This window comes from Lycorma delicatula, chromosome 4 (genome assembly GCF_047948215.1).
Source record: "Lycorma delicatula isolate Av1 chromosome 4, ASM4794821v1, whole genome shotgun sequence".
In the NCBI taxonomy this organism is placed as follows: domain Eukaryota; kingdom Metazoa; phylum Arthropoda; class Insecta; order Hemiptera; family Fulgoridae; genus Lycorma; species Lycorma delicatula.
In genome coordinates, this window is record NC_134458.1 from 179,214,425 (window position 1) to 179,241,887 (window position 27,463).

Genomic DNA, 27,463 nt, shown 5'->3' on the forward strand with positions numbered 1-27,463 from the left:
GATTCTCCTCCCTATTTATTACAACCCAACAGATTAAACATAATTTTAACTAACTTTTAAAAATTAACAAAGGAAAGAATTTGAAAAATAAGAAAAAAGTTAACCAATAATTAATACAAACTGAATAAACAATTAACCAATTAATTTCTGAACAATACAACTAGTTCGTTAATTTAAATAACAGTCAGTAACTGAATAAAATGAAAAATTTATTATTACACAAAGTGAATCAATAATTATTTTTTTGTAATTAATAAAATAAAATAAAAATATATTGTATTACTTAAAACACTAATACCATAAACAGTATAATTTTTTGTTATAATGATACATAAAATCAAATACCACATGACCTTAGATAAAGAGGTTAGTTAGTTTTTAACCGATAAATAACAGACTAATGTTGTTAAACCTATTATCACTGGATTTAAATAGAGTGAGACAGAATTATATTGCAGCTTATATTTATCTCTTTTTCTACTTAGATATATACTGATGAACACACACATATGTATATACACAAAGTTACTCCTCTTGTGTTAAACAAAACACTTGTTCACTTACTGTTGCATATTCATGCTAATATTTTCTTTCAAAAAAAAAACAAACAACTATTTTACTATTCATCATTCATTAGTCGTTAGTAGGTACTTTGTTGATCTCAATTCATGATAATAATAGTAATAACATTGGATGTAAAAATATGATTTATACTAATTGAATGAAGATAGATTGATGAAAGTTGAGCAGTTGTTTTTTTTAGTGTGAAATTTATGTGATTATTTAAAAATAAAAATATATATATTTATACGTTATAATTTTTATCATTGTGCAACATTATGATATCGCGTAAAAGATTTAATTAGCATTATTTGCAACATTAATGTCATACAATACAGTCAGTCTAAAGAAGTGTCAGTGAAATAACGTATGATTTCAAGCAAATCCTGAATGTTTTATTCATTATCAGGTATGTAAAATCAGATTATACTTTTGTTAAAAAGTTTATATCTAGTAGAAAATAGACCAATCGGTCATTTTGTGTAAAATTTCTACATTTAAAAATAATAAAAATTATTTCAAATTTCTTTTTATGTCAGTCAATAATATAATAACTGTACTGATTACAAATTTATTAGTTTTTTTTAGAAAAAAAACTAATAGAATTAGTTCTATTTATTAGAACTAATTCCATTAATTCTTAAGCTAATTATAATTTAACCAAAAACTAATTACATTAATAATTTAACATAAAAACTCTTATATCTTTAAAATTAAAATGCTAAGAATTCTTTTAAAATTATCTGCCTGAGTGTGCAGACTACACAAATTCTTTTTAGAATAAAATTTTCTTGATTATATTGGTATTTTAGTATGTAAACAATGTAGACTATATTACTGTAAAAAAAGTAAAATTCATTTTTTTTTGTTCAAAGTAAATAAATAAATATTTCACTCAAATTAGTAAATAATTATATATTGTTCAATCACATCAAGGAAAGGTTAGGTATACTAATCCATGGATAACAAAAAGGACCAGTTCCTTTTTGTTATCCACAGATTAGTTAAAAACATATTAAATTACAAAATACATATATCTTTTGACTGGAATCATGTGATACTGAATTTGGATATCTATTATATAAATGGTAAATTCTATATCACTCCCAGCTTTTTAATAATGAAAGGAATAAACAAATAAATATCTAAATTATAATGCTTTAAGGAGTTAACCTGCTGAAAAAAATTAAATATAATTTGTATTAATTCAGTGTAAAATTCGCAGCTGAAATAATTTATATTTTCTTAAAAAGAACTATCCCTACACTTTTAAACTATTTTGAAAATTTTATTAAAATAAAACATACTTTTTAATTTTTAAATGTTATATAATTATAACATAATTATGTGATCGATTTTATAATTTTTTATGATTTTTTTTAATTTTACTGTAATAACATACCATTCTGCTGATCACTACGACAGAGCAGTAAAAAGAAATTGGAAGCCTTTATTTTTTTTTCTACCTTTGAATAAGGAAGGTTCTATTATTCATGTCTCAGTTGGAGATGGCATTTTTCTCACAAGTTGTAAATTACACATTATTAAGGCAAATAATATGGTAAATTATCTATAAAAAAAGTATTTTTTGAATTGAAATATTAAAACTGAACAGATTGAAATAATATGAGGTAAATATATTTATTTATTACCATCTCTGAATATCTGCATACAACCTGAAAGAATTTCATTTGGATTATTGATATCCTACTATACTTATGTTCTTAATCAAGTGAGATAATATAATAAATCTGTATATTTAGTAACTTATATGTTAAACCTGTAAAAAGTAACAAATAATAGAATAAATTTGATTTTATACTTATAAATTCTGTTTAAAGTATTAAAAAGTAACTGAAAAAACTTTAAATGACAGTAAAGTGGGATATACTTGAACAAAAGATTAAAAAAAAGCTAAGCATTGTTTTTAAATTGTTGATTCGAGCCGACAGATTATACAAATTTCTTTATAAAATAGAATCTTTCTTGTTTTTGTAAATATTTTAATATGTAAACAAATGTAGACTATTTAAAAAAAGTGAAATGCTTTTTTTTTTGCAACTTTATTAACATTTCATGCAAACAAAAAAAGAAACCAAAGGTTGAAGTAAAATGAAACAGTTAACAGTTAATGGTGGAATGCCTTAGTAATCTACTAATAAAGATGGGAAGATTTGTTTCCATCATAATGATAGATTGAAGGAATTATAATGAAAAAAAAAATTAAATTCAAACATAAAACAAAATAAATAGAAATTTAGATTTTCGAACATGCCACCGTTTGGTTTAATAATTATTATATATAATTTTAAAAAACAGCTTAATTCCAAATTCCAGTTTAATTTCCTCAAGTGCTTTCAGCTATTCTGCCACCTTCAAGAGAAATATAATTATGATTAAAATTATGAAACTACCATAATTGTATTCTATATATAACAATTTGTATCATTGTATCAAATGATTACATCCGTATTGTAATAGTTTCTCAATTGTTATAGCATAACAATAAATAGCATAACAAGCATAATGATTGAGAAAATATTCAATATGGATAGAGTAACTTAAAATTAAACTTTTGGCGAATAATAAAATGACAATCAATTGTTATATATATAATTCAATTATGATTTTTCTAAAGGCAATACTTAAGAACCATATTCCTCTGTACCAATCAATATATTGTATTTTTTATAATCAAAAACAAAGTACAGATTTACAAAGTAAATGAAATGACACTTACTTTATTTTTCTTTTCTTTATTCCAATAGCACTTTCGCAGAATCCCACATCATCAGTTGTATATAAATTATATATCAAACAATTTTTTTCTTTTTTCTTTTTTTTTTTTTTTTTAGAAAAAATTAAAATATTAAAATATTAAAATTAAAATTACTATCATATATAGAAAACATGATGTCAATTATATAAAATAATTACTTATATTTAAATATGATGTCAATTAAAAATTAAAATTAACTTTAAAAATAAAATAATTATATGATTTATATCCTGTAACCTGGCCAGCTACATTACTGAGTGGATTTGAAATTATTTATTTAAAATTATTTAATTATTATTTAAAACATGCTGCCATCTGTTGCTGCTTTTATAATAATGTAGTCTTCATACTCTTGTCAAAGTTGATAAAGTTGGAAATTCTTTTGTACTTTAAATTATATAAAATCTTTCCAAAATGTCCAAACTTTTACTATTATTATTTAAATTCAATTTCTTGATTTCCACTATTTCCAAATTTGTTCGAATATCAGATACAGAATGTTTGTTAAGGTGGTCAGCAACATTAGGTAAACCCAATTTACAATTTGTAATGTGTTCTAAAAATCTAGCTATTGGAATAAAGAAAAGAAAAATAAGGTACAAAAATAAGATTTTCATGAACTGAAGGAGGGAATTTATAACCCTGTTTTAAAAATAAAAATACTTTAGAAAAAATCATCTAATAATGATACTTTTATAAAATATTTCTCTCATCAGTATAAAATTATGATGAGGATGAGCCCTAACTCATTTCCATGTTGTCGAGAGGTTCAGTGTTGACATATGCATGAGTTTTGGTCTTGACAAGTGTAGGGTCAATGCTATGAAGAGAGGAAAATGGTCGCAGATTGAGGCGTGTGAAGTGCCGCAGATGGATGCTCCTGCACTCATGAATGCAATGCAGCGTGGTGAGACATATAAGTACCTTGGTTTCCTGCAGGATATTGGAATTAGCCATAGTCGAGCGAAAGAGGACCTTACATCTGGCTTCAAGAGTAGAGTAACAGCCGTCATGAGTTCCCAGTTGAGTGGTTCTAATAAGGTAAAGGCCATTAACATATTTGCCGTTCCGTTGATTTCCTATACCTTTGGCGTGATAAATTGGACGCGGACAGACCTTGAAGGGCTTAATAGAATGATTCGTGTATCGTTCACGCGACACCGCTCCCATCACCCGCTCAGCTCTGTCGAGCGGTTTCACCTGTCCAGGAATAGAGGAGGAAGAGGCGTTGTGGATTTGCGGGAGGTTCATGCAAAACAACTGCTGAATCTCCGGAAATACTTCCTAGAGAAGAGCCAATCCAGCTTGCTCCACGGGGTTATAGTAAAAAGTGACAGTAATCTAACCCCACTGCGCCTCGGTGATGAGAAATTTCAGCCCCTTGAGGATACCTTCTCCGAGATCAGTGTGATGGATAGGTGGCGTTCGAGGGAGTTGCATGGAAGGTACTATGCGGCGCTTATGGATGAAGCGGTTGATCGAGATGCGTCTTTGGCCTGGCTGAAGTATGCCGAGTTGTTTGCTGAGACGGAGGGCCTTGTATTTGCTATACAGGACAGGGTCATCAGCACACTCAGCTACAGAAAGCATGTCGTCAAGGATCCTGCTGTAACCATTGACCTGTGCCGTCTTTGTGGATCGACCAACGAGTCCATCGAACATGTCGTTAGCGGGTGTCAGTTTTTAGCTCCAAGGGAATATACAGTCCGACATAACAACGTGGCGAAGATACTTCATCAGAGACTCGCTTTGGACCTGGGTCTCCTCTCCGTTTCAGTCCCGTATTTTAAGTATGCTCCTCAGTCTGTATTAGAGGACGATCAGTATAAACTGTACTACGATCGTACTGTTCTGACGGACAGGACAGTGGAGCATAATAGGCCAGACATCGTTCTGACCAAGAAGCAGGAAAAAATCACCTTCCTGATTGATGTCACAATCCCATTGTCCACCAGCATAGTGAAGAAGTACACGGAAAAACTAGTGAAGTATAAGGATCTTGCAGAACAAGTCAGGGAGATTTGGGACCAGGAGAGCGTAACAGTGGTCCCGGTGGTTTTGGGCGCGATGGGAGAGATTCCACGTTCTCTGCATGGTTCATTAAGATCCGTTGGAGCACCAGCAAATCTGTTCCGACCAATGCAGAAGGCTGTGTTGCTGGATACATGCCGCTTGGTCCGTCGGTACATCACAAGCTCGCGCGATAAGATAACGCCTGTTCTTGAGGGGCCACCTGATCGTCATCAGATGGAGCTGCAGACGGGGGACAATGGCCGTTAACATCTGGCAGTTCATAAATTGTTATATCTGGTATTTTATCTTTCATTCTTACATTTTACCCATAGTTTTCAATAGTTCATGCTACCATATACAATGCACGTCAGAACAATAGTTATAGCTCCTGCGCCTTGCCTATGGGCCGGCCAGGATGCTTTTTACTGGGCTTGCCTAAGAGAATAATAATAATAATAATAATAATAATAATAAACCATTTCTCATTTATAAAATTGTAACAGTTTTAGAGAATAATACTGTAAATGAACATAAAAACAAAATGAAACATAGATAACAACAAAAGCTATTTTAGCATTTATCAAGAAAAATTGAGGGAAACCACCGGAACATCTTGATTAGAGCAACAACACAAAATGTATAATTAATAAATAAGAAATGGCTGAAGTCCAACTACAACCATTTCTTATTTACTTTTATCTTCGGTCATTTGACTGGTTTGATACAGCTCTCTAAAGATTCCCTATCTAGTGGCAGTTGCTTCATTTTGGTATACCCCTTACATCCATAACAATTTGTTTTACATATTCCAAACGTTGCCTGCCTGTGCAATTTTACCTTAATATGTGTCCAATAAGTCTCTTCTTTTAACTATATTTTTCCAAATGCTTCTTTCATCAATTTTCCGCAATACCTCTTCCTTTGTCACTTTAACCAGCCATCTGATTTTTAACATTCTCCTATAGCATCACATTTCAAAAACTTCTAATCTTTTCTTCTCAGGTACTCTGATCATCCAAGTATCACTTCCATATAAAGCAACGCTCTATACACATACTTTCAATAATGTTTTCCTGACGTTTAAATTCATTTTTAATGTAAGCAAATTATATTTCTGACTGAAAGCTTGTTTCACCTGTGCTATTTTATACCACTCCTTCTTCATCTATCCCAAATAAAAAAATTCTTCTACTTCCATAATTTTTTCCCTTCCTATTTTCATATTCAGTGGTCCATTTACATTATTTCTACTACATTTCATTACTTTCATTTTATTCTTGTTTATTTTCATGTAGTAGTTCTTGCGTAGAACTTCATCCATGCCATGCATTGTTTCTTCTAAATCTTTTTTACTCTCTGCTAGAATTACTATATCATCAGGAAATCTTAACATCTTTATCTTTTCACCTTGCACTGTTACTCTGGGATTTAAATTGTTCTTTATCATTATTAACTGTTAGCACTATGTAAATTTTAAAAAGTATCGGGGATAGGGAACATCCTTGTCGGATTCCCTTAGTTTGGTTCCTGTAAATGTTAGCAAGCAATTGTTCTTCTATCTCTATTCTTGAACCCTACATTTTTTAAAATACCTTTTAAAAAATGCCTTTTTTAAATCTATAAATGCCATGTTAGTTGGTTTGTTTTTTTAATCTTCTTTCTACTATTAATCTGAGCATTAAAATTGCTTCCCTTGTCCTTATACTTTTCCTGAAACCAAATTGGTCTTCTAACATTTCTTCCACTCTCTTCTCAATACTTCTGTACAGAATTCTGGTTAGATTTTTTATGCACGAGTAGTTAAGCTAATTGTTCTGTATTCTTCACATTTATCTGCTCTTGCTTTTTTTGGCATCATGACAATTCAGATCTCAGCATTGTATCTCCCTTTTCATCCTCTTCGAATTCGACTTCTTCTATAACACCAGTTTCTAATTCATTTCCTCCATATAACTCTTCAATATATTACAACCACCTATTAACCTTTTCTTTCGTTTTATAAATCGGTGTACCATACCATCTTTACTGAACACATTATAGATTTTAATTTACGTACCGTAAAATTCTCCTTAATTTTCCTGTATGCTCCAACTATTTTACCAATGATCATTTCTCTTTTCACTTCTGAACACTTTTCTTGAATTTTGCTAATTTGTATTTCCTGTTTATAGTATTTCTTAATTGTCAATAGTTCCTTTTACCTTCTTCATGAATATCATTCTTATACTTTCTATATTCATCCATCAGCTACAACAATATATTCCCTGATATCCATGGTTTTCTACCAATTCTCTTTGTTCTTCATTTCTGCTGATGTGAATTTATTTATTTAACATTCTCCCATTCTTCTATATTTTCTGCCGTATCGTTTTTACTCAGACCTCTTGCGATGTCCCCCTCAAAAATCTTCTGTACCTCCTCTTCCTCAAGCTTGCTCTAAATTCCACCAATTCATCTGTCATCTGACACCTTTTCTTCAGATTTTTAAACCCCAATCTAAGTTTCATTATCACTAAATTATGGTAGCTATCAATGCTTGCTCCAGGGTATGCTTTGCAGTCAACAAATTGATTTCTAAATCTTTGTTTAACCATGATATAATCTATCTGATACCTTGCAGTACCACCAGGCTTTTTCCGTGTGTTTATTCTTCTATTATGATTTTTAAACGGGGTGTTTGCAATTGGCAATTGGCATCCACAATATTTCTTTCCTTGCCTTTTCCAATGCTTGCATTCCAATCTCTAACTATTATTAAATTTCCATCCTCTTATTTGTTTAATTGCTTCATCAATTTCTTTGTATACACATTCTACCTCATCATCATGGGCACTTGTAAGCATATGGATGTTAACATTTGGTTAGGTTTTGATTTTATCCTTATTACAATGATTCTATTGCTAAGCTTTTTGAAATACTCTACTCTCTTCTCTATCTTCTTGTTCATTATAAAACTTACAATTATCTGCTCTTTATTTGACGCTGAGTTAATTATTCTAAAAATCACCTGACAAAGTCGTTTTCCTCTTCTCACCAAACCTCGCTAATTCCTATTACATCTACATTTAACTTATCCATTTCCTTCTTAAATTTGCTAACCTAGCAACCTTTTTTTAAACTTCTAACATTACACGCTCTGACTCATAGAATGTTATTTTTTAATTTTCTGGTGAGACCTCTTAGTAGTCCCCAACCAAAGATCTGAACAGGGTATTAGTTTACCTCTGGAGTATTTTACCAAAGAAGGCGCTTCCATCTTTGTTACATGAAAATACAGAGAGCCACATTTTCTTGGAAAAAAGCCATAGTTTTCCATTGCTTTCAGCTGCTCAGTGCTCAGAAGATTGAGTGAAGTTGATATGGCCGTTTAAGTACTCCTGACCTACGTCCTTAATAACTACTGAAAGAGCTGTTGCTATCTTTCAGGAATCATTCCTTAGTCTGGCTCTCAACAGATACCTCTCCGATTAGTCCAGCTACTCTATCACTCAGCACTCAAACCCAGTCACAATTGATAAGGTCTCATGATTCTATTTATTCCTATTTATTTATTATTTAAGTCATTTTTAATTTTAATATTTTTCTCAATTGATGTATTTCTATTATTATTATTATTATTATTATTATGCTTTTACGGCCAACATGGGACCACTTAAGTCAATTTTAGTTGGATCTTTTCTGAGAAAAGCGTGTTATTTTACTCTTTCGAGCTGCCCAGTATTTCTTCATCCGTTCAGATCTTGCTTTCTTTTCTTCATCCGTAAACACCCTCTTCGTTGTATTTTGTCGTTTGTCTGTCTTTTGTTTAAATCTAATGCTTTTATCCTTTAGCTTTGTAATTTTTCCAGTTTTATTCTGTAGGTCAGTCAGGGAAATTCCCAATTCTTTCATATCTTCTCTAATTTCTTTGATCCATCCTACTTCTAGCTTTTGGAACCAGAGCTTTTCAATGATATTTCTTGACAGTGTTGTTTGCGGTGTCCTTATGAGATGACCGAAGAAAGAGATTCTTTTTTTCCGCATAGTATCAGTAACAGGCTCTATTTCTCGATACACCACCTCATTTGGCACAATCCACCATTGGCCTTCTTTTTGGTGTTTTTTATTGATACACGTTCTGACAATTCTCCTCTCTATTTTCAGAATTTTTTCAATTCGGTTTTTCTGAGTGATTTTGAAAAGGGTCTCGCTTCCATAGGTGACTTCTGGCTGTACTACAGTTTTATAATGTTTAAGTTTTGTTTTAGCAGAAAGGCATTTTTTGTTATATGTTGACCAAGTTAATTTTTGGGATTTAATCATTTTATTTGTCCTGTTTTGCCATGCCACTTTTTCATTTAAATTATAAGTTATTATTTCCCCTAGATATTTAAATTGTTTTACTATTTTAATTTTCTGATTGTTTACCGTAATGTGCTCTATTACCAGAGGATCTATGGCCATTAGTTCAGTTTTTTCGAAAGAGATATGAAGCCCTATCTTTTGTGCTAGGTTTTGAAGGCTCATGATTTGTGTTTTGGCTTCTTGAATATTATTTGCTAAAAGAGCGAGGTCATCTGCAAATCCTAGGCAATTTAGTGTGATGGAGTTTTTCTTAGTACCCATTTTTATATTTTTGGGATTTATTTCATACCATTTTCTCATGACAAATTCAAGGGCGCAGTTAAAAAGGAGTGGTGAGAGGCCGTCTCCTTGCCTCAATCCAGTTTTTATGTAGAAGGGTTGAGAGAGTTCACCTCTGAATTTCACTCTGGACTGGGTATTGGTTAAAGTTAATTTTATCATGTTTACGAGTTTAGGGTGAAGGCCCAGGTTTCTCAGAATATTCAGCATGGATGGTCGGTGTATACAATCATTGGCCCTTTTAAAGTCGATGAAGGTGATTATTAGTTGTTTTTTCCGTCTTTTATATAAGTCCATCATAAGTTTTAAGGATATTATTTGCTCCGGGCAACCTCTCCATGGCCTAAATCCCCCTTGGTATTCCCCAAGTTCCCCAAGTTCCAAAGTTCCATCTTTAGTTCCAGTATCTAGTTCCAGTAGTATCTTTAGTTCCATCTTTCCAAGATGTATTTCTATATATATATATTAAAAATGATTAATTTTTAATTTTAATTTCAACTTTGACTTTAAATTATAGATTTTTATAATTTATATTTTAAAAAATTAAAAAAACAAATTTTATAAAAAAGAAAAAAAATTGTATTATTCTTGATAATGTTTATGTGCAATATGTAATGATGTGAACAATTTAAAAAAAATTGATTACAACTGTGAATGCAAGAATTCTGCAAAACGTTTTTGTGTATAGATGATAAAATAAGGTAAGTGTCAACCTACTTTATTTGGTTGAAGCATGAGAGAGATTTGTCATATTGTCCTGAACGAGGTCTGTTGAACACAATGACAGTGTCGACGTGATCCAACCAAACCCTTCCCGGACACACATGTATCTGAAAAGTTTCCTTCAAACACTAGGGCCCCCACAGAAGGCAAATTCCTGTTTGACCAAAAGGCTCTAGCACCAAAAGGACTTCAGAGGACAGTTGTGTAAAAATACTTGAATATGATGGGATTACTCAGAGAAGGCACATTATTTACATAATAATATGCTACCATTCTATTACTTTCTGTGGTAAATTAGATGCATCTCTTCTGCCTTCCTAGGTTTGAATCTTAAAGATCTTTGTTATTTTTAAAAAAATAAAAGGTTCGTTACTTAGAAGATAGGGCAGCTGTAATTTGATGTCTGTCTATCTAGTTTGATAGAAGTGTTCTTTTTTTATAATATGTTTATAAATAGCTCATATAAGTAAGGAAGTGATGAATTTTTAAGTTACTAAATATTGGTCTAATGATTCAAATTATTTGACATCAAGCAATGAATTACACGCCTAGATAAAAGTTAACTTTCTTCATAAGCTTTTGCTTCTAAGTTATGAAATTAAGAACCAAAATCCTCATCATAAATCAAATAAAGGCTTTTGGTATTTTAACTTCACCTTACTTTGGTAAAATCCAGGATATGATTCAGTCACCATAGTTCAGTTAGTGGAGTTACTAGATAAAATGGTAACCTGTGACTCCTGACAAAGGCCTAGAATATTTTATTTCTCACTTTTTTTATTCAAATATATTTCAGCTAATATTATTGCTTTGAATCATAATAACATGATTTTAAATCTTCCTTCTGTAAATATGAGATAGGAATAAAAAGTTTAGATAAAAAATAATATATTTGTATGTACCGGGTGGTCCATTTAAAATGAGAGATCTATATCTAAAAAACTACACATTTTAGGAAAAACTGTCTTCTATTAAAGTTTTACCATTTCAAGAGGGAAATACATTCACAACCTATGTTTTCCTTGAACAAATAAAGGTCATTTCCAGGTCAGCTTAATTTCAAATAGGAACCCATATTTTTAATTGCAGAATCAAATTCTTTTCAAAAAAAAATAATTTCATTTCAAACTGTTTTCTAAAATTGATAGATCTTCAAAATGCAGTAGGCGTATAAATTGGTGTTTTTAGTTTCATTACATCTGGCCCAGTGGTGATCCTGGAGGTTAAACAAAAAAAAATTCAGGCCCAGCTGATGAGTTATATCCAGCTGATGTTAAATTCTAAATAAAAAACAATCAAAGGATTAACCTAAATAAAGTCCATTTACGTTTTAATGAATTTTTTTAATCAAATAGTACAAACTGGTATGGTAAATAGCCTAAGTATGTTGCACACTTTGGTCAGTTAAGTTATGTTGACTATGAAAACATTTGTTTAATGAATTATTGATACTTTAAAAGTTTTATAATGCTCTTTATTTAAAATAATTACAAAAACTTACTCTATGTAAATTACAGCAACAAATGTCCTACTTTATGCATTTTTTGATACGAAATGTTGATCAGACAGTAGCTTTGTATGCTTTACGATTCTCAGTAGAAATACTCCAAGTTGTGCTTCTGTGAATAGAATTTAGTGATGCTGTAAGTGTGGGGGCCAAAATAGGAACGCCAAAATACTGTGACAGCAGAAAACAATAAGTAACGGTGGCTGAGGTGATCATTGTAGATCCTCATGTTAGTTCAAGAAGAATTTCGCCTGACTCCAGGATATCAAAAATCAGTGTTCTGAGAATATTAAAACGCCTGAAATTCCATCCGTACTACACTTCACTGCATCAGGAATTGCGTGGCAACGACTTTGAATCAAGAGTAGCATTTTGTCGATGGAAAAGTACAGGTAGATCAAAATTTTGATGTTCTATTTTCTGACGAATCAGGATTTACTAATCATGGAGCAGTAAACAAACATAAAATGCATTATTGAGCAGAACAAAATCCACATTGGCTAAGGGAAGTAAAACATCAACGTCCATGGACTGTCAATGTTTGGTGCGGAATCAAAGGGAAATACGCAGATTTTCTAGAAAATCAGTTGCATTTACAGATTGATGAACTACTCTTGGAGAAGAGAAGAACGATGTGGTTTCATCATCATGGCTGTCTGGCACATTATTCAATTGTCACCAGAGTAATTTTGGACCACGAATACAATGATTGTTGGTATGGTCAAGCTGGTCCATTTCATTGGCCTGCTTGTTCACCTGACATTACTCCAGTAGACTTTTTTTTATGGGGTTACATTAAAGAAATGTTTACTTAGAAGTAACCAACTACCCTTGAAAACATGAAAGCCTCTAACAAACGTCTGTAGAGATATCATGAGAGAAACTCTTAAATGTTCATGGGTCATTCTTAAAACATATTGAAAAATGCATAGAAGTAGAAGGACACCACTACATTTGTTGTGTAATTTATATAGAGTAAGTTTCTGTAATTATTTTTAATAAAGAGCATTAAGCATTTTTTTAAATAACAGTAATTCTATAACCATATATTTTCATGGAGTCGACATAACTTAATTGACCAAAGCATGCAACAGATGTAGTTTATGTACCATACTAGTATGTACTATTTGATTAAAAAAAAATTCATTAAGACATAAATGGATTTTATTTAGGTTAATGTTAAATTTTAAATAAAAAACAATCAATTAAAGATCAGCTGGATGTAACTCATCAGCTGGGCCAGATCTAATGAAACTAAAAAACACCAATTTATAGGCCTACACCATTTTTGAAAATGAATAACTAAAAAACTATCAATATTAGAAAAAAAGTCTGAAATGAAATTATTTTTTTTGCAAAGAATTCAATTCTGCAATAATAAATATAGGTTCCTATTTAAAAAAATTAAGTTAACCTTGAATGACCTTTATTTGGTCTTATTAAGAACAAAATAAGTTGTGAATGTATTTCCCTCTTGAAATGGAAAAACTTTTTTTTTCTAAAATGTGTAGTTTTTGAGATATAGATGTGACTTAATTCAAATGGACCACTCAGTATATACCCATTAAAAATAATATCTAATAGAATACATGCCTAGTAAAAATAATATTAATACAATATATTAATAACCAGAATTTCCAAACTATTTATGTTTACAAACTCTATATTGCTCTTTTTCTAATCTTCAAACAATTTATAACAAATTACTACTTCTTTAAACTGGTAAGTGTATCGAAGTATTTTAGTCTGAAATTTATGCCATTTTGTAATATTTTAATCAGTATAATGGGGTGCGGAAGCAAATATATTTTTCAAGTACAATGGTATTTAGGTGGTCCTTGGAGTGATACTTATACTGGTTTAATTCTCAACTGTAAAGGAATGCTGCTAGGTCTTGCTTACTCTCTCTACCCAAAATAAAATATACCTGAGAGCCAGTACTCCAGATGTAGATGACAAAGAGTGCAGGTGTGATTCCTAAGTATTTTAAGAAGGATTAAGCCTCTCAGGGCCATTTATTTATTCTGATCAATTCAATCAGTATGAGCAGCAGTTCTGAGGTGAACCCATATTAAATATATTAGCAAAGCAATATTCCATTTTTATGTACAATATATAATAGTAATTTGGTGTTAAAACTCCAGACAGTCAGGATTAGAAAGTAATTTATAGGCCTAATTGGACCTCTCCATAACAAAAATGGTTGAATTTCAACAAGGATTTTTTTACTTAATTTAATTGTGACATCACTTGTAATAATTAGTTACTACAAAACACCAATAGTACACAGGAAAACTGTTTCTAGGATTGTTAAGTAATTTATACCAACTAGTTTATTAAATATGAATTTAGATGTTAGCATTATTTCCTTACTTGATATCCTTTAAGTTTGTTACTTAAAGACATTCTGACTGTAGTTAATGTAAAATGTTATGAGCAGATGGCATTAACCATTTACTCAAGACTCAAAAAAAAGTTAATTATAGTATAAAAAAATAGGTAATAGAATATATGAATTAAGATGAATAAAAAATCAGATCCTTTCCTTTTATTTCTCAGAATCTGTACTGAATCAAGTAGTACTTTATAATAATGGATACATTATCTCAAACTAAATCTTTTATAATATTAAGGTATCATTATAGAAATTGAAGAAATAGACTGCAGAAAGTATAGATATATTAATCATTATTGTGGCACACAAAATTTAATAGAAATGATATACAGTATCGCTGCAGACTTTTAATAACTATGTCATTTGAGTTTTTGTGACTCAAAAGATGAGGTTCCTGAGGTTGTAGAAGACAAGAGATAGAGAGCATAGTAATAATATCTGAGAAGAATTTAACATATACCACCTGAATAACAAGTAATAGTATCAATGAAAATGGATTAGATGCACAGAATATATAGAACAATGTTATTAAATAATTATATAGCTACAGGAAGAAGAGATCTAAGTTGCCCAAGAATGAGATGAGGAGACCAATTTAAAGATATGGATTGTATAGCAAGCATGAGGTCTAATTCTTGATAGAAAAAAGAAGATGGAAGACTTATCATGTTTTATAATCTCTAACTTATTAACCACTATCTAAATCTTTTGGTCAGAAAAATTTTCAGTATTACTGACTAACTATATTATACAATTGCTTGTCTTTCATTAACTTATGAAAAGGAAACAATCAGCTTCCTGTTTTGCTCATATTTTTTCAAAGTTGCATCATATAAATACAGAAAAATATATTGTTAAGTGGAAATATCACTATAATAATAGCAACTTGGTTAATATTGTCATTAAAACCTCAATCAGAAACACTTTATGAATATATACATTTTTGGTAAAATAATCATATTAAATTTAGAGGAAAAATATGTACTCAGAGAAAAAATAAGAAAAAAAATTCCAAATCTTATAGAATATTTTATGTTAAGTAACCAAAATAAATTTATGACACTCCAGTCACTTCTGAAAAAGGCATCATGTAACTAATCTCAGGAATATGAAGCATCAGTAAGACAAGCTTTACCCTCTTACAAAATTAAATATGTTGTTGCAGATCATTATACAAGGCCCAATGCAAGTGATATTTAGTCTTGAATCTGACACCTTCAGCCTGTTTACCATAGAGAATGGCTGACAAATAATCATAATTGTTCTTTGGGAAATTTAAAATACATGCAAAAATTCTTTGTATCAAAAACTGAACACTAAACAGAAATAAGTAGAAAAAAATGAATTATTTGGTAATTAAGATCACTAAGGACACACAAATTTGTTCAATTAATATTTAAATAATTACACAAATACTTAAATAAGTTAATTATATATTATTAAATATTTTAAAATACTTAAAAAAAAAACTTAGCAGTAATTTTCTTTGAAAGAACATAATTACAAACAGATAAGAAATAATTATCTATGAAGTTTTTTATACATTTACAATTAACGGTCAGTATTATTTTTTTTTCAGGTTTTGTTAGAAGTAAATTGATATGAATATGTTATGCTAGTTTATGAAACAAAAAATATTAAATATTTTTAAAACAATATGGAAAATTCAAATACAATTAAACTTGAAGTGTTACCATCAAATGGAAAAATAAAAAACTATAATCTAAATAGTGTCGAAAATAATATCTGTTATAATTTATCGACTACAGAAAATAGTTCAATGCTTTTATACAATGCAAAACAAAGACCACCTGCACTATTATCTATTTTCTTAGCTTTACAGGTAAGTGGATCCATTTTATTTTCAATAATAATATTTTTAAAAATATTGTTTTAATTACTGCAATTCATGATAATTGATTACTGTCAATTATCTGAGTCCCTCTGTAACAATAGTCCTTATCTTTTTCAATAAAATGTACATACAAAAAAATATTATCTCTATCTCATAAAAATGCTCATTTTTCCTGAACTATGAATCTCAGACACAGGACACATTTCATCAAAAGACTATACAGAACTCATACTATAAAATATTCATCACTTAACAATATTCTCATAGATTCATTGCTACATAAAATTAAGAAAATTAATATATAAAAAACAAATGTTGGTATTTATAAACAAAGATTATGAAAAAGATTGTTGTTAAAAAGAAAGACGTTTACTGAAATAGCTACCAAAAAAAAAAAAATTGATATAAAAAATTTATCATATATACATACACAATGCTAAATAAGGGCTTAATTATAATTAAAGGACTAAAAATTGTTTTAACCATAAAACTGTAAATAGGTAAAATAGCATGTTGTTTTAAACAAAGATACAATTAACATCTAAAAACCCTTCAATATAATGCATTTAACAATTGTCAATTATCTTGTAGAAATTATTGTAGAGGAGCAAGGTCAATCCACATCATTGATCTAACATGGTTGCTTAAAAAAAAAATTAAGGGTTTACAGAAATATAAATATCTAATTGGGTCTTTGTCCTATCAATATGTACTTAACTACCTTTGTAGTTAGTATAAATACTTTGTACAGAAAATAAACCATCTTAAAGCTGAAACAAAGTACTTAAGTAATAGAATATTGTGTTTTAAACTTGTGTTTTAAATATATAAATATTCGTAAACATGTAATTAGGAGGCACAACTAAAATATTAATTTACTGTAAACATAAAAATGAAGTATCTCGACCAAGATATTATATGAATATTGTGAATGTAAAATGTAAAAAAAATAAAAATAATAAATAAAACATATTAAGACCAAATTTCCTTCCTAAAAAAATGAACCTTTAAAACAAAAATATTTTTGAGAAAACTGGATTTTTTTAAAACAGAGATTTTACTTTAGGTAAAAATTATGTAACATTTCTGAGGGTCTTTAATTACAAAAATAAAACTGCTGTTACAACAAATAGAAAGAAATATTTTTACTTAGTTGATTAATGAATTGTAATGTAATAAAAAAAAAAGTAATTTTGAACTTCCAACATTTAAGGATAATTCTATTCAAAAATCTGATTTTTAAATACAGTTGAGCAACCATTAAAATATTTTCTGGCCAATTTGACATGGATTGATCCAACAGTATGCTTAACAACTTAGTAATATTAAATTCATTTAAAAAACCATTCCCTAAGTTCTAAGTATTGTTCTTGTCACTAATCTTTCAATCATAACAACTTAAGCAGGTATTATGTTGTTATATGCAAAAATACCTGCAAAAAACACATACGAAAGAAACTTCAGAAATACCTTCATATACAAATAGTAAATAGTCTAATAGTTGGCACTTTAAGGGCATGAATATGTTTCCAGCAAGATATCTGCCCTATTGTTTAGATTGAAGTATTTAAATTTAAAACATGAAGCACTGCTGAACATTTTAATTTATAGTTAATGTTTGTTCATAAATGTTATTTGAGTAAACTTAAAAAATAAAAATACCTAAAAACCCAATTACTGGCCTCTCTTATACAGTAATTGACATGTGTAATTTCAGTAGGAGTCGTGTATCTTTTTTTTATCTAATTACAAATTTCTAATAGGCTTTTTTGCATAGACTTAACTTAATTTTAGATGATTCTGCGTTGGTCTTGTAGCTTCTGATTGGTTTTTTAAATTACATAAGTAGCCTAGTTGATTTGAAATATTTTTTTTACCAGAAACCAGACTAAGTCATGCAAGTAATTTTTTTTTGGACAGCTGAAAGATGTTAGATTGTTGGTTTCTTAGTTTTAAATTAAGTATTTCTCTTAACATTTAGTAAAAAAATAATTACTGTAAGTATGTTTAATAAGAAATTAATAAAACATAAAATAAAAATAAATTAATATTTATTTTTAAATAAATATTAAATAAAAAAATAAATAATAAATATTTTTAAATATTAATTTATTTTTATTATAAAAACATTTTAAATATTTTTTTAGAATATAAAAATATTAAAAAAAAAAAATCGTTCTCACATCCTACACAACTGTAGATAATAATAATAATATGACAAGACAATTAAATATATAAATATTCGTAAACATGTAATTAGGAGGCACAACTAAAATATTAATTTACTGTAAACATAAAAATGATGTATCTCGACCAAGATATTATATGAATATTATGAATGTAAAATGTAAAAAAAATAAAAATAATAAATAAAACATATTAAGACCAAATTTGTCTGTTTTTTCTCAATTGAACTTTTACTTTAAGAAGTTCAGAAACCTCATATAATAAAACTTCAGAAAGTAAAAAATTTCCAATTTCAGAATAAACTACAAATAGTGGGGCCATTACACCATTAAAAAAAAACAAAAAAACAATATAATTAAATATTTCCTATAAATGTTTTCAAAATTACAACACCAAATAAATCATCAGTTTACGAGTCTCCTGACATGTAAAGTTTTTGGTATTGGAGGTATATAGCTAAATAGAATTCCTTATCATACATCAAGGACCATTTACAATTACAATGTAAATGTAAAGACATTCCCTACTACTTGAATATTTTTTTGTTGAATTTGTGAAGACATTGGTTCTACCTATGTAATGAGATTTATTCAATGAATGAGAAATACTTGCAGAAAATGAAATTGTCACAATCTGGAATGCTTCTGATATTTCTTTTCTCAAGCAAATCAATTTATTATGTACAACTTTTTATTTTTTTTGCCTTTCTTGTCTAGTTTCATTGTGATTACATTGCAGCAATTAATAAGTAAACTATAACTATAAATTTATGTACAAAACAATTATGTTTTGAATGCACTGAGAAATGCATTTTGCTACTTAAACTATTAACATTATGAAAATGCAAATGAACCAATGTATTTTTGTTGTAACTGTCTACGAGGTGGAACTAATCACCCACCAGACTGGTCTAGTGGTTAACTCATCATCGCAAATCAGCTGACTTCAAAGTCAAGAGTTCTAAGGTTCAAATCATAGTAAAGGCAGTTAATTTTATATGGATTTGAATACTAGGTCATGGATACCAGTGTTCTATGGTGGTTGGGTTTTAATTAACCACACATCTCTGGAATGTGTTGACCTAGACCAGGGGGGTGGCCAACAAGTCGATCGTCGATCACTCGCAATGTCTGGGGTGGAATTCTGTGTACATGGACTTTGAAGCGATTGTAGAAGACAAAACTTTCTAGCAATAGTTTAATGCATTCTGGGAATTTGCCAAGTTAAATTCCTAGAATTCAGACAGCCTGACACTGATCTCCGCCCACCCAGCACGATACATTTTGACTTATGTGTTACACTTGTCACCAGACGCAATGCGTGATCGCAACAGTTACGACTCGACTCATCGAAGAACACAGTCAGTTAGCTTGAATATTTGGTAGTGTCATATGGTAGCTTCTTTTCTTTTGTATTAACAGTATTATTATTAATCAATATTATTTATCCTCGGTGACCACGTTATGATTCAATTCTTCTTCTGTTTAAAATGTAAGTACCTTTTCTTTGTTTTAAATTAAATTGCTTTTCTTACCTATCTATTTACTTGAGCATTCTCGGCAACAAATCTCTAAACTGCAGTCATTACACTGAGAGAAAAATAAGGGACAATATTACAAATATATTAGGAATAACAATTCTATTTAATTTATAAATAATTCTATTTAAATTAAGAAGTCAGTATTGTAAACCGTAATAAATATATTGTAACTTGAACATACTTCTTGTAAATTTGAATATATCTATTTTAGGTTTTAATATACTTGTATTGCTGTCCCCGATCGTAATATGCAGTATTGTTATTATTTCAATCAATGTAACTGAGATAGTTGCCGCAGTTCATGAGTTTTTGAATTTTCTAGGAAAATTTTTAATTCAATATTTATTCTTTAAACTCTCATATTTCTTTGCATTCTAGTTTAGCCATGGACATGAGTAAAAAGCCAAGGTTGAAGTCACAAGCTACTGCATCATTCAAAGTAAGCTATCTCTTATCAAAAAAATATAAGCCATTTTCCGACGGTGAATTTGTAAAGGAAATTTTTTTGTAAATGTCAGATTTACTTTTTAACGATTTTAAGAATTGTCTCGAAACACAGTTATGCGACGAATTGAAAGGATGAGTGGGAATGTAAAAGAGCAGTTATATAATTATAAATGGAATGTAATAATAAGAGCAGTTAAGTTCTGGACGGCACTGAGTACAGACATGTGTTCTTAGCTCTGCGTTTTTATGCTTTTTGACTGGTATTTTTGGATATTTTATTGGATTTCGACATTGGAATCTTTAGTGGTATGGTTAACGGACATATGTGTGAAATATTTTGAGTTTTGGTCACGGATTAATTAAGTTATTAGACTTTTTTCTTAAAAAACAAAGTTTTGAGAATAGTGAAGTGATTTTACAGTGCTGTGGAATTTTTGGATAACAGCGAAGGACCGTAGTGTAGTGGAATTGCTGGTAAGAGTAATAACAAGTCAATTCATACTTGTAGAGTGAGTTAAAAAAATATTCTAAATAAGTTTTTTTAGTGTTTTAAGTCTACATATATTAGCTTATATAGAGTGAAAATTTTATAAGTCGAACAACAAGCTTTGTCTTGCTCGTTACGTCATTGGCAAGCTAGTAAACAAGGACATGCAGAATTTTCACAAACTTTATTGTATACTGTCAGAATTTTTCTAAGTGTTTGGAAGCACTTTATACGGGCAATTCCTTTTCCTCTGTATCTCCTACAGTTTATACAATAGAAGCAAAATTCCTTAACTTCTTTCTGAACCCAAAGATTTCCTACCCTTTGACCCGCCCCCAAAATTGACCCCCCCCAAATTTTTGGACCTCAGATTTCAAAAGATACTTTTTACTTCCACCCCTCGACCCCCCGCCAAAAAAAAAACAAATTTGGGGGCACCTGCCCGTGTGGGGTGTCGTTGGATTCGGAATCGTCCCCTGATTCCGAATCCATACAATGAGGAGACGTGGCTCACTTCCCGTGGAAGATACAGCCTCCCAAGTAGCTGGGCACTCGCGGGGAAGTTCTGGAAGGAGGGAGAGCGTTACTGAGGGTACAGAAGACATGGAGACCACAACACTCAGCCAAGACAAGGCCAAATGGAAGACAATAGAGGGTAGAGGTGCCAAGAGGGCAAGAGCGGGATCGTCCGAAGAAGAGGAGGCCCCTCCTAATCTAAATGAAGTCACCTATAGATTGGGAAATGCACTGTTGCAACTAAGACATTTGACCGGCAAGGCAAGTGCCACAGCGATAAAGGCCCACGAGAGAGAACTTACAGAGATTTACAAGGAACTACAAAGGATAAGTGAGGAAGCACCTGACACGAATTCCCAGAGTACACAAACTGAGGGCTATCATAGGAATGAGATGTCAGATATGTTGGACGCTGATTTGTCAGACGAACAGTTAATAGAAAGACTGCCCACCCGATGGTCAACTTGGGTGATGAATCTACTCACCCAAGAAAATACTTTGAAACCGGGAGATGATAACTCCCGGTTAAACCGGATGCAGACAAAGTCTGCATCTTTGTAGACCTGAATGAACTGAGGCCGAACAGCCAGTATGCTGGAACTACACCAGGAGCAATGGTGTTACAAGAATCTACGATCCTTGAGGAAGGGAAAATTACTACTAATGCTATAAGATATGTGGTGATTTACGACTCCAGCGAGGGTGAGAAGGCTATGGCCTCTCACATCATAAAAGCTCTTCGAAGAGTGGTGGGAAGGCCTGAGTCAGCGGTTTTCGTCGTGCCCACTGGCCCGTCGGGTATTCTGGTTAGAAAAATTGTTATATACCTTATGAGGAAAAGTAAGACACTACCTAGAATGATACTCCCTAATCTGGGAGATCATGGAAGAGCGAGGTCCAGGTCTGCTTCAGCAAGAAGGGGAACCCCACCGGTTATAGAAAGTAAAACAGTGATAGTTAAGGCTCCGGGAAAATCTTATGCTGACCTCCTGAAGACAATGAAAGAGAAGGTCAAGGCGGAGGAAGCAGGTGAAATATTGTCTATCAAGAAGGGTAGAGATCAGCAGCTTGAAGTCAGAATAAATGGATCGGAGAAAGTGGGGGAATTTTCCTCCCTACTAAAAAATAGAGCAGAGGACCTGCAAGTTAATATTAGAACAAAGGGGGACCGCAGAACGGTGGTTCTAGTAAAGGATATGCTGTGCGACACCAAGGAATGTGAGGTCAAGGAGCCGGTAAAAAAGTATTGGGTACGGGGGAAAGTTTTCAGATTACATCCCTCAGGGAGGCGTATGGAAACACAATGAACGCCACGGCGGTTACCACACAAAAGAATGCAGTAAAACTTATCGCATCAAGGCTAAGAGGGTGTGTTGCCGGACATACATACGGACAGAAATCGAGAGGTGTTACCGCTGCTGGGGTACCGGGCATAGTAGATAAGAAAGTCGAGGTCCAGAGCGCTCGGGCTAATGCTTTAACTGTGGGAAACCTGGCCATGAAATTAGAGACTGTAAGGAGGCAACACGATGCCTGGAATGTAATAGTACGTTGCACAGGACTGGCAGTACGAGTTGTGATAAAAGTCATGAATAGAGTGATCCTAATTAATAATAATAGAAGTCGCTTGTCTTGTAATCTGTTTGAAGAAATTGCAACAAGGTACGATGCCGACTTCTTGGTGGCCACGGAACCAAATGTGTACTTAGCGGCCAGGGGACAATGGGTGACTGACAGGAATGGGGATGTGGCCATCAGGAGGATTGCAGGCAATGTGGACTACAACCTGTATCATAGGGGTGATGGTATTGTAGCCGTAGAGTTAAGCAATATAATAATAGGAATTTACATTAGTCCTAATTGTACTACGGAAGCCTTTAAAAATAGACTTTTTGACTTACAGCAAGTCATGAGCGCTCCTGTAAGAGAACGCTTTTCCTAGGCGATTTCAATTGTAAGACAGCGATAGCTGGTGCGGCCTACACGAATATTAGAGGAAGAATACTAGAGGAACTGCTTGAGGCTATTGGCGCGAATTGTGTTAACGACGGGACCGCCACTTATAGCGCAAGAGGAGATAATTCGATAATTGATTTGGTTATAATCGACAGTAGGATCCGTACTGACTCAATTGACTTTGAGGTCCTTAACGAAGAAACTGCTAGTGACCATAGGGCCATTTTAGTCACCCTTAGAGAGTACCCACCAGGAAGAAGACAGTTAAACATCTTCAGTAGAATGACAGAACAACAGATTCACCGCGTTACCAACAATGCAGCAAACAGAATCAAAAATTGTCCACAAATAACTCCTGAGGCGTTCCAGGATATAATTAAAGAGGAGATAGCTAAAATACCGCCGAGTAATAATAAATACCACCCGGTTTATTGGTGGTCTGCAGAGATAGAAGAGCAGAGAAGAATCATGCAACGATACAAAAGAGTAGCTCAGAGATTACGCGCTAGAAATAGAACGGAAGAAGAAGGTCGTCTTGCGATAGAGCAATACAGACAAGCTAGGAAAATACTCAACTTCCTTATCAAACAAGCTAAAAAAAAGTAATGGCTGGAGTTGTGTGAAGAGCTTAACGTAGATCCCTGGGGAAAGGCATTTAAGATAGTGACCAAACGCCTGGGAAGATATAATGCCGACATTGAGTGCTGAAATGTCGGCACGACAGGTTAAATTGCTATTTCCCAGAATAGAAGGTCTCAATAGAGAGGTAATTGAGTGTCAGGCTGGCAGGTTCACTCAAAAGGAGGTTTTGGAAGCCATCATGAAATTAAAAAATAAAAAAAGTCCAGGACCGGATGGCATACCTGCCGCCATCATTAAAGACCTTGCCAGGATCATACCCTGGGAATTAGTGGACGTTGCAAGTTATGGCTTACAAAACCGTAACTTTCCCAATAGTTGGAAAGAAGCCAGAACTTCTAAGGGAGCGGGGGGCGCTCCCTTAGAGTAAAAGGACACTCCCCGACTGAGTATACTTAAATGGATATCCGGTAGTTATATAATGATATTAATAGATGTTCTTGTTTTTCCCTTCAGTGTGATGAATCGACAGATATAAGTGATACAGCACAATTGTTTTCGTTCGTATGGTTTTTAAGGATTTTACATCTAAAGAAGAATTGTTGGGTTTGATTTCTTTGAAGGAAAGGATTAGAGGTATAGACATATTCAAAGCCTTTAAAGATTTGCTCAATGATCTGAAAGTACCACTTTTTAAATTAAGTCTCAATAACAACGGATGGTGCAAACTGCAATGATAGGTTGAAGAAATGGATTTATAACCCTAATTCCCAGCCTTTTTGAGCTATCACTGCATAATTCACCAGCAAGTATTAGTTAGCAAGAGGCTAAAAAAAAAAAAAAAAGAGTTAATAGACATAGCATTTAAAACTTATTTCAATTCGAGAAAGTTCCCTCACCTCTTCCAACTGCAGCTCGATGAAGGCCAACCTGAATTATTATTACATACCGATGTCAGATGGCTAAGCAGAGGTAAATTTCTGCAGCGATTTCGTGATTTATTGTCTGAAATTATAGTTTTTCTTTACGAACAAGGAAACTGTGAAAATTTAAATGATGAAACTTGGATTAGTGATTTACCATTTCTTACCGATTTTACTTCAATATTAAGTCATTTAAATTTACAATTTCAAGGTAAAAATAAAACAGTAATTGATATAATCAGCTACATAGACGCATATAACAAAATAATCTGAATCATTTTCCAAATATGGCAGATAACCTACAAAAACATAAAAATATTAATTATAAGATCGACAAATACATCGCGGAAATCCAAAAAGTAATTGAAGATTTTGAGGTAAGATTTCAGGATTTTGAAAAAATTAAAGAAATTGTGGAATTTATATCTTTTCCTTTTAAAAAATATTTAAGTGTGAAACGCTTTAGCAAAAAAAATTTCAGACATATTTCAAAAGGCATTAGAAAATTAAATTATAATTTTACAAACTGACTTAATCTTACAAGCCAGAAAATTTGAAGAAGATTTTTGGAAATATGTCAACCGAGAATAATATCCCAGTATCACCAAATGTAGCGAATATATCTATTCTTGTTTCGGATCTACATACCTATGCGAATCGGCATTTTCATACTTGAAGCTAACGAAGACTAAACAACGTTCTGTCCTGACTGATTCCCATACTGAAGACTCATTATTATTATTATCTTTGTCAGGATATACACCTAATTATAATTCCTTGGTTAGAGACATGCAAACTCAGTCTTCCCATTAATGTTAAGGCAACAAAGTAAATTCTAAATCTGTCTTTATCTGTAACTACTTTGAATTAATAAATATTGTTAATAATTATTCATGTTCTTTTAATTCCCCGGGACGAGAGGTTTTGGCCCTTTAAATAATTATTGTTTTTTACGTAGATAGATAAGCTGTATATCTATATTTCAGTACGAGGTGTACTCGGCGAGATATTGATATATTAGCAAATCATATTTTATTCTTTCATTACAAATTTTCCTGGCCCAAAAAAACGCGAAAGTGAAATACTGAAATCAAATCAGTCATATACTGTGAATTTTTATAACAACTTTTTCATATTTACAAAAAAAATAGTACAACTTAAACATTGCAGTTGATAAAAAAATTAAATTGCTTTTTAAGTTAGTAAAAATCTATGTTGGAAAAAGTGTCGAAAAATCGAATTTTTTAGGTACCGCGTGTACGGAATGCTGCTATCAAAAGTTGGGTCTGGAAATGTATTTTCTTCACGAGCCTATATCTCGAAAACTTAGATAAGTAAAATATATTATTTTTTAAATCACATTATCTACCCATACCTCGCTGGAATGCAGCTTATACTGAAACAGTGTATAAACATAGTATGCATTTTACACCCCTTCTTCCCCCTTAGACTACGCCTATGACAACAAGTCGATCGCGACACACTTAAAATAAAAAGTCGATCTTATATACAGAAAAGTTGGCCACCCCTGACCTAGACTACACTTCATTTACATTCATACATATCATTCCCATTCATCCCCTGAATGAATACCTTGCTGTGGTTCCGAAAAAGAGGCTAAACATTAACCGAGAAAGGTGGAATTGATCACTACTACTATGTCATCACAGTGATTAGGAAGTAAGCATTTATGCCCTCTATTTATCATAGATTTTGCTTAAATGCAGATACCTGCATTTACCTGTTATGGAAGTAATCTAATGTCATGTATGGAAATAATTGTCATGGTGCATTTAATTGCACTGATTTATGTTTTATTACAGTATTTTTTTCATTATCTAAGCACTTCACTACTGTTTTTATTTTCAATGTATAATATTAATTGGTATTATGATTTTAAAAATTGATTTTATATTTTTTGTTACCTTATTTTGTTTTGCTTGTAGGTGCTGCTCATATTAATTTTCAATGTAATTTGGTTCCCTCAAATTATAACACCATCTCTTTGTATACATCCTGATGATCCTGCCAGAATTGATCTAATTTCATCTTCCATGTTTACATCAGGAATAAGTACTTTAATTTTTTCAACAGCTGGACTTAGGTTAGTATTCTTTTAAATTCACTAAACATCAGATAAAATAAAAGTTTTCACATGAGAGATTTTTGCTCATTTGACGATTAAGAAAAAAAAAAAGTTGTGCTACAAAAATAACGATAAAGAATTATTTTTACTTCTAGAAAGAAATTATGAAATGATACACAACAGATTTTATTAAATCTAAAAACTTTTTCTAAACTTGGCTATACTTAATTTTATAATAATTTTTAAAGTTTTGAAAAGTGAAAAGTTTACAAAACTTTATAAGAAT

The 27,463-nt window shown here is 31.5% G+C and overlaps 1 protein-coding gene across 3 annotated transcripts in view; it reads left to right on the forward strand.

The window, feature by feature from the left end:
- The first annotated feature begins 562 nt into the window (after positions 1 to 562).
- LOC142322986 (solute carrier family 23 member 2-like) overlaps positions 563 to 27,463 on the forward strand; it is a 46,041-nt gene continuing 19,140 nt past the window's right edge. Inside the window, exons 1-3 of one of the 3 annotated variants that reach the window (XM_075362079.1) lie at positions 563 to 970; positions 16,181 to 16,444; positions 27,038 to 27,195. In XM_075362079.1, the coding sequence (XP_075218194.1) occupies positions 16,259 to 16,444; positions 27,038 to 27,195 (344 nt within the window). In that variant the 5' untranslated portion in view covers positions 563 to 970; positions 16,181 to 16,258. Of the gene's footprint in view, positions 971 to 16,180; positions 16,445 to 20,561; positions 20,623 to 20,666; positions 21,105 to 27,037; positions 27,196 to 27,463 lie in introns of those variants that run through there. The other 2 variants (XM_075362080.1, XM_075362081.1) reach the window with 2 other exon arrangements.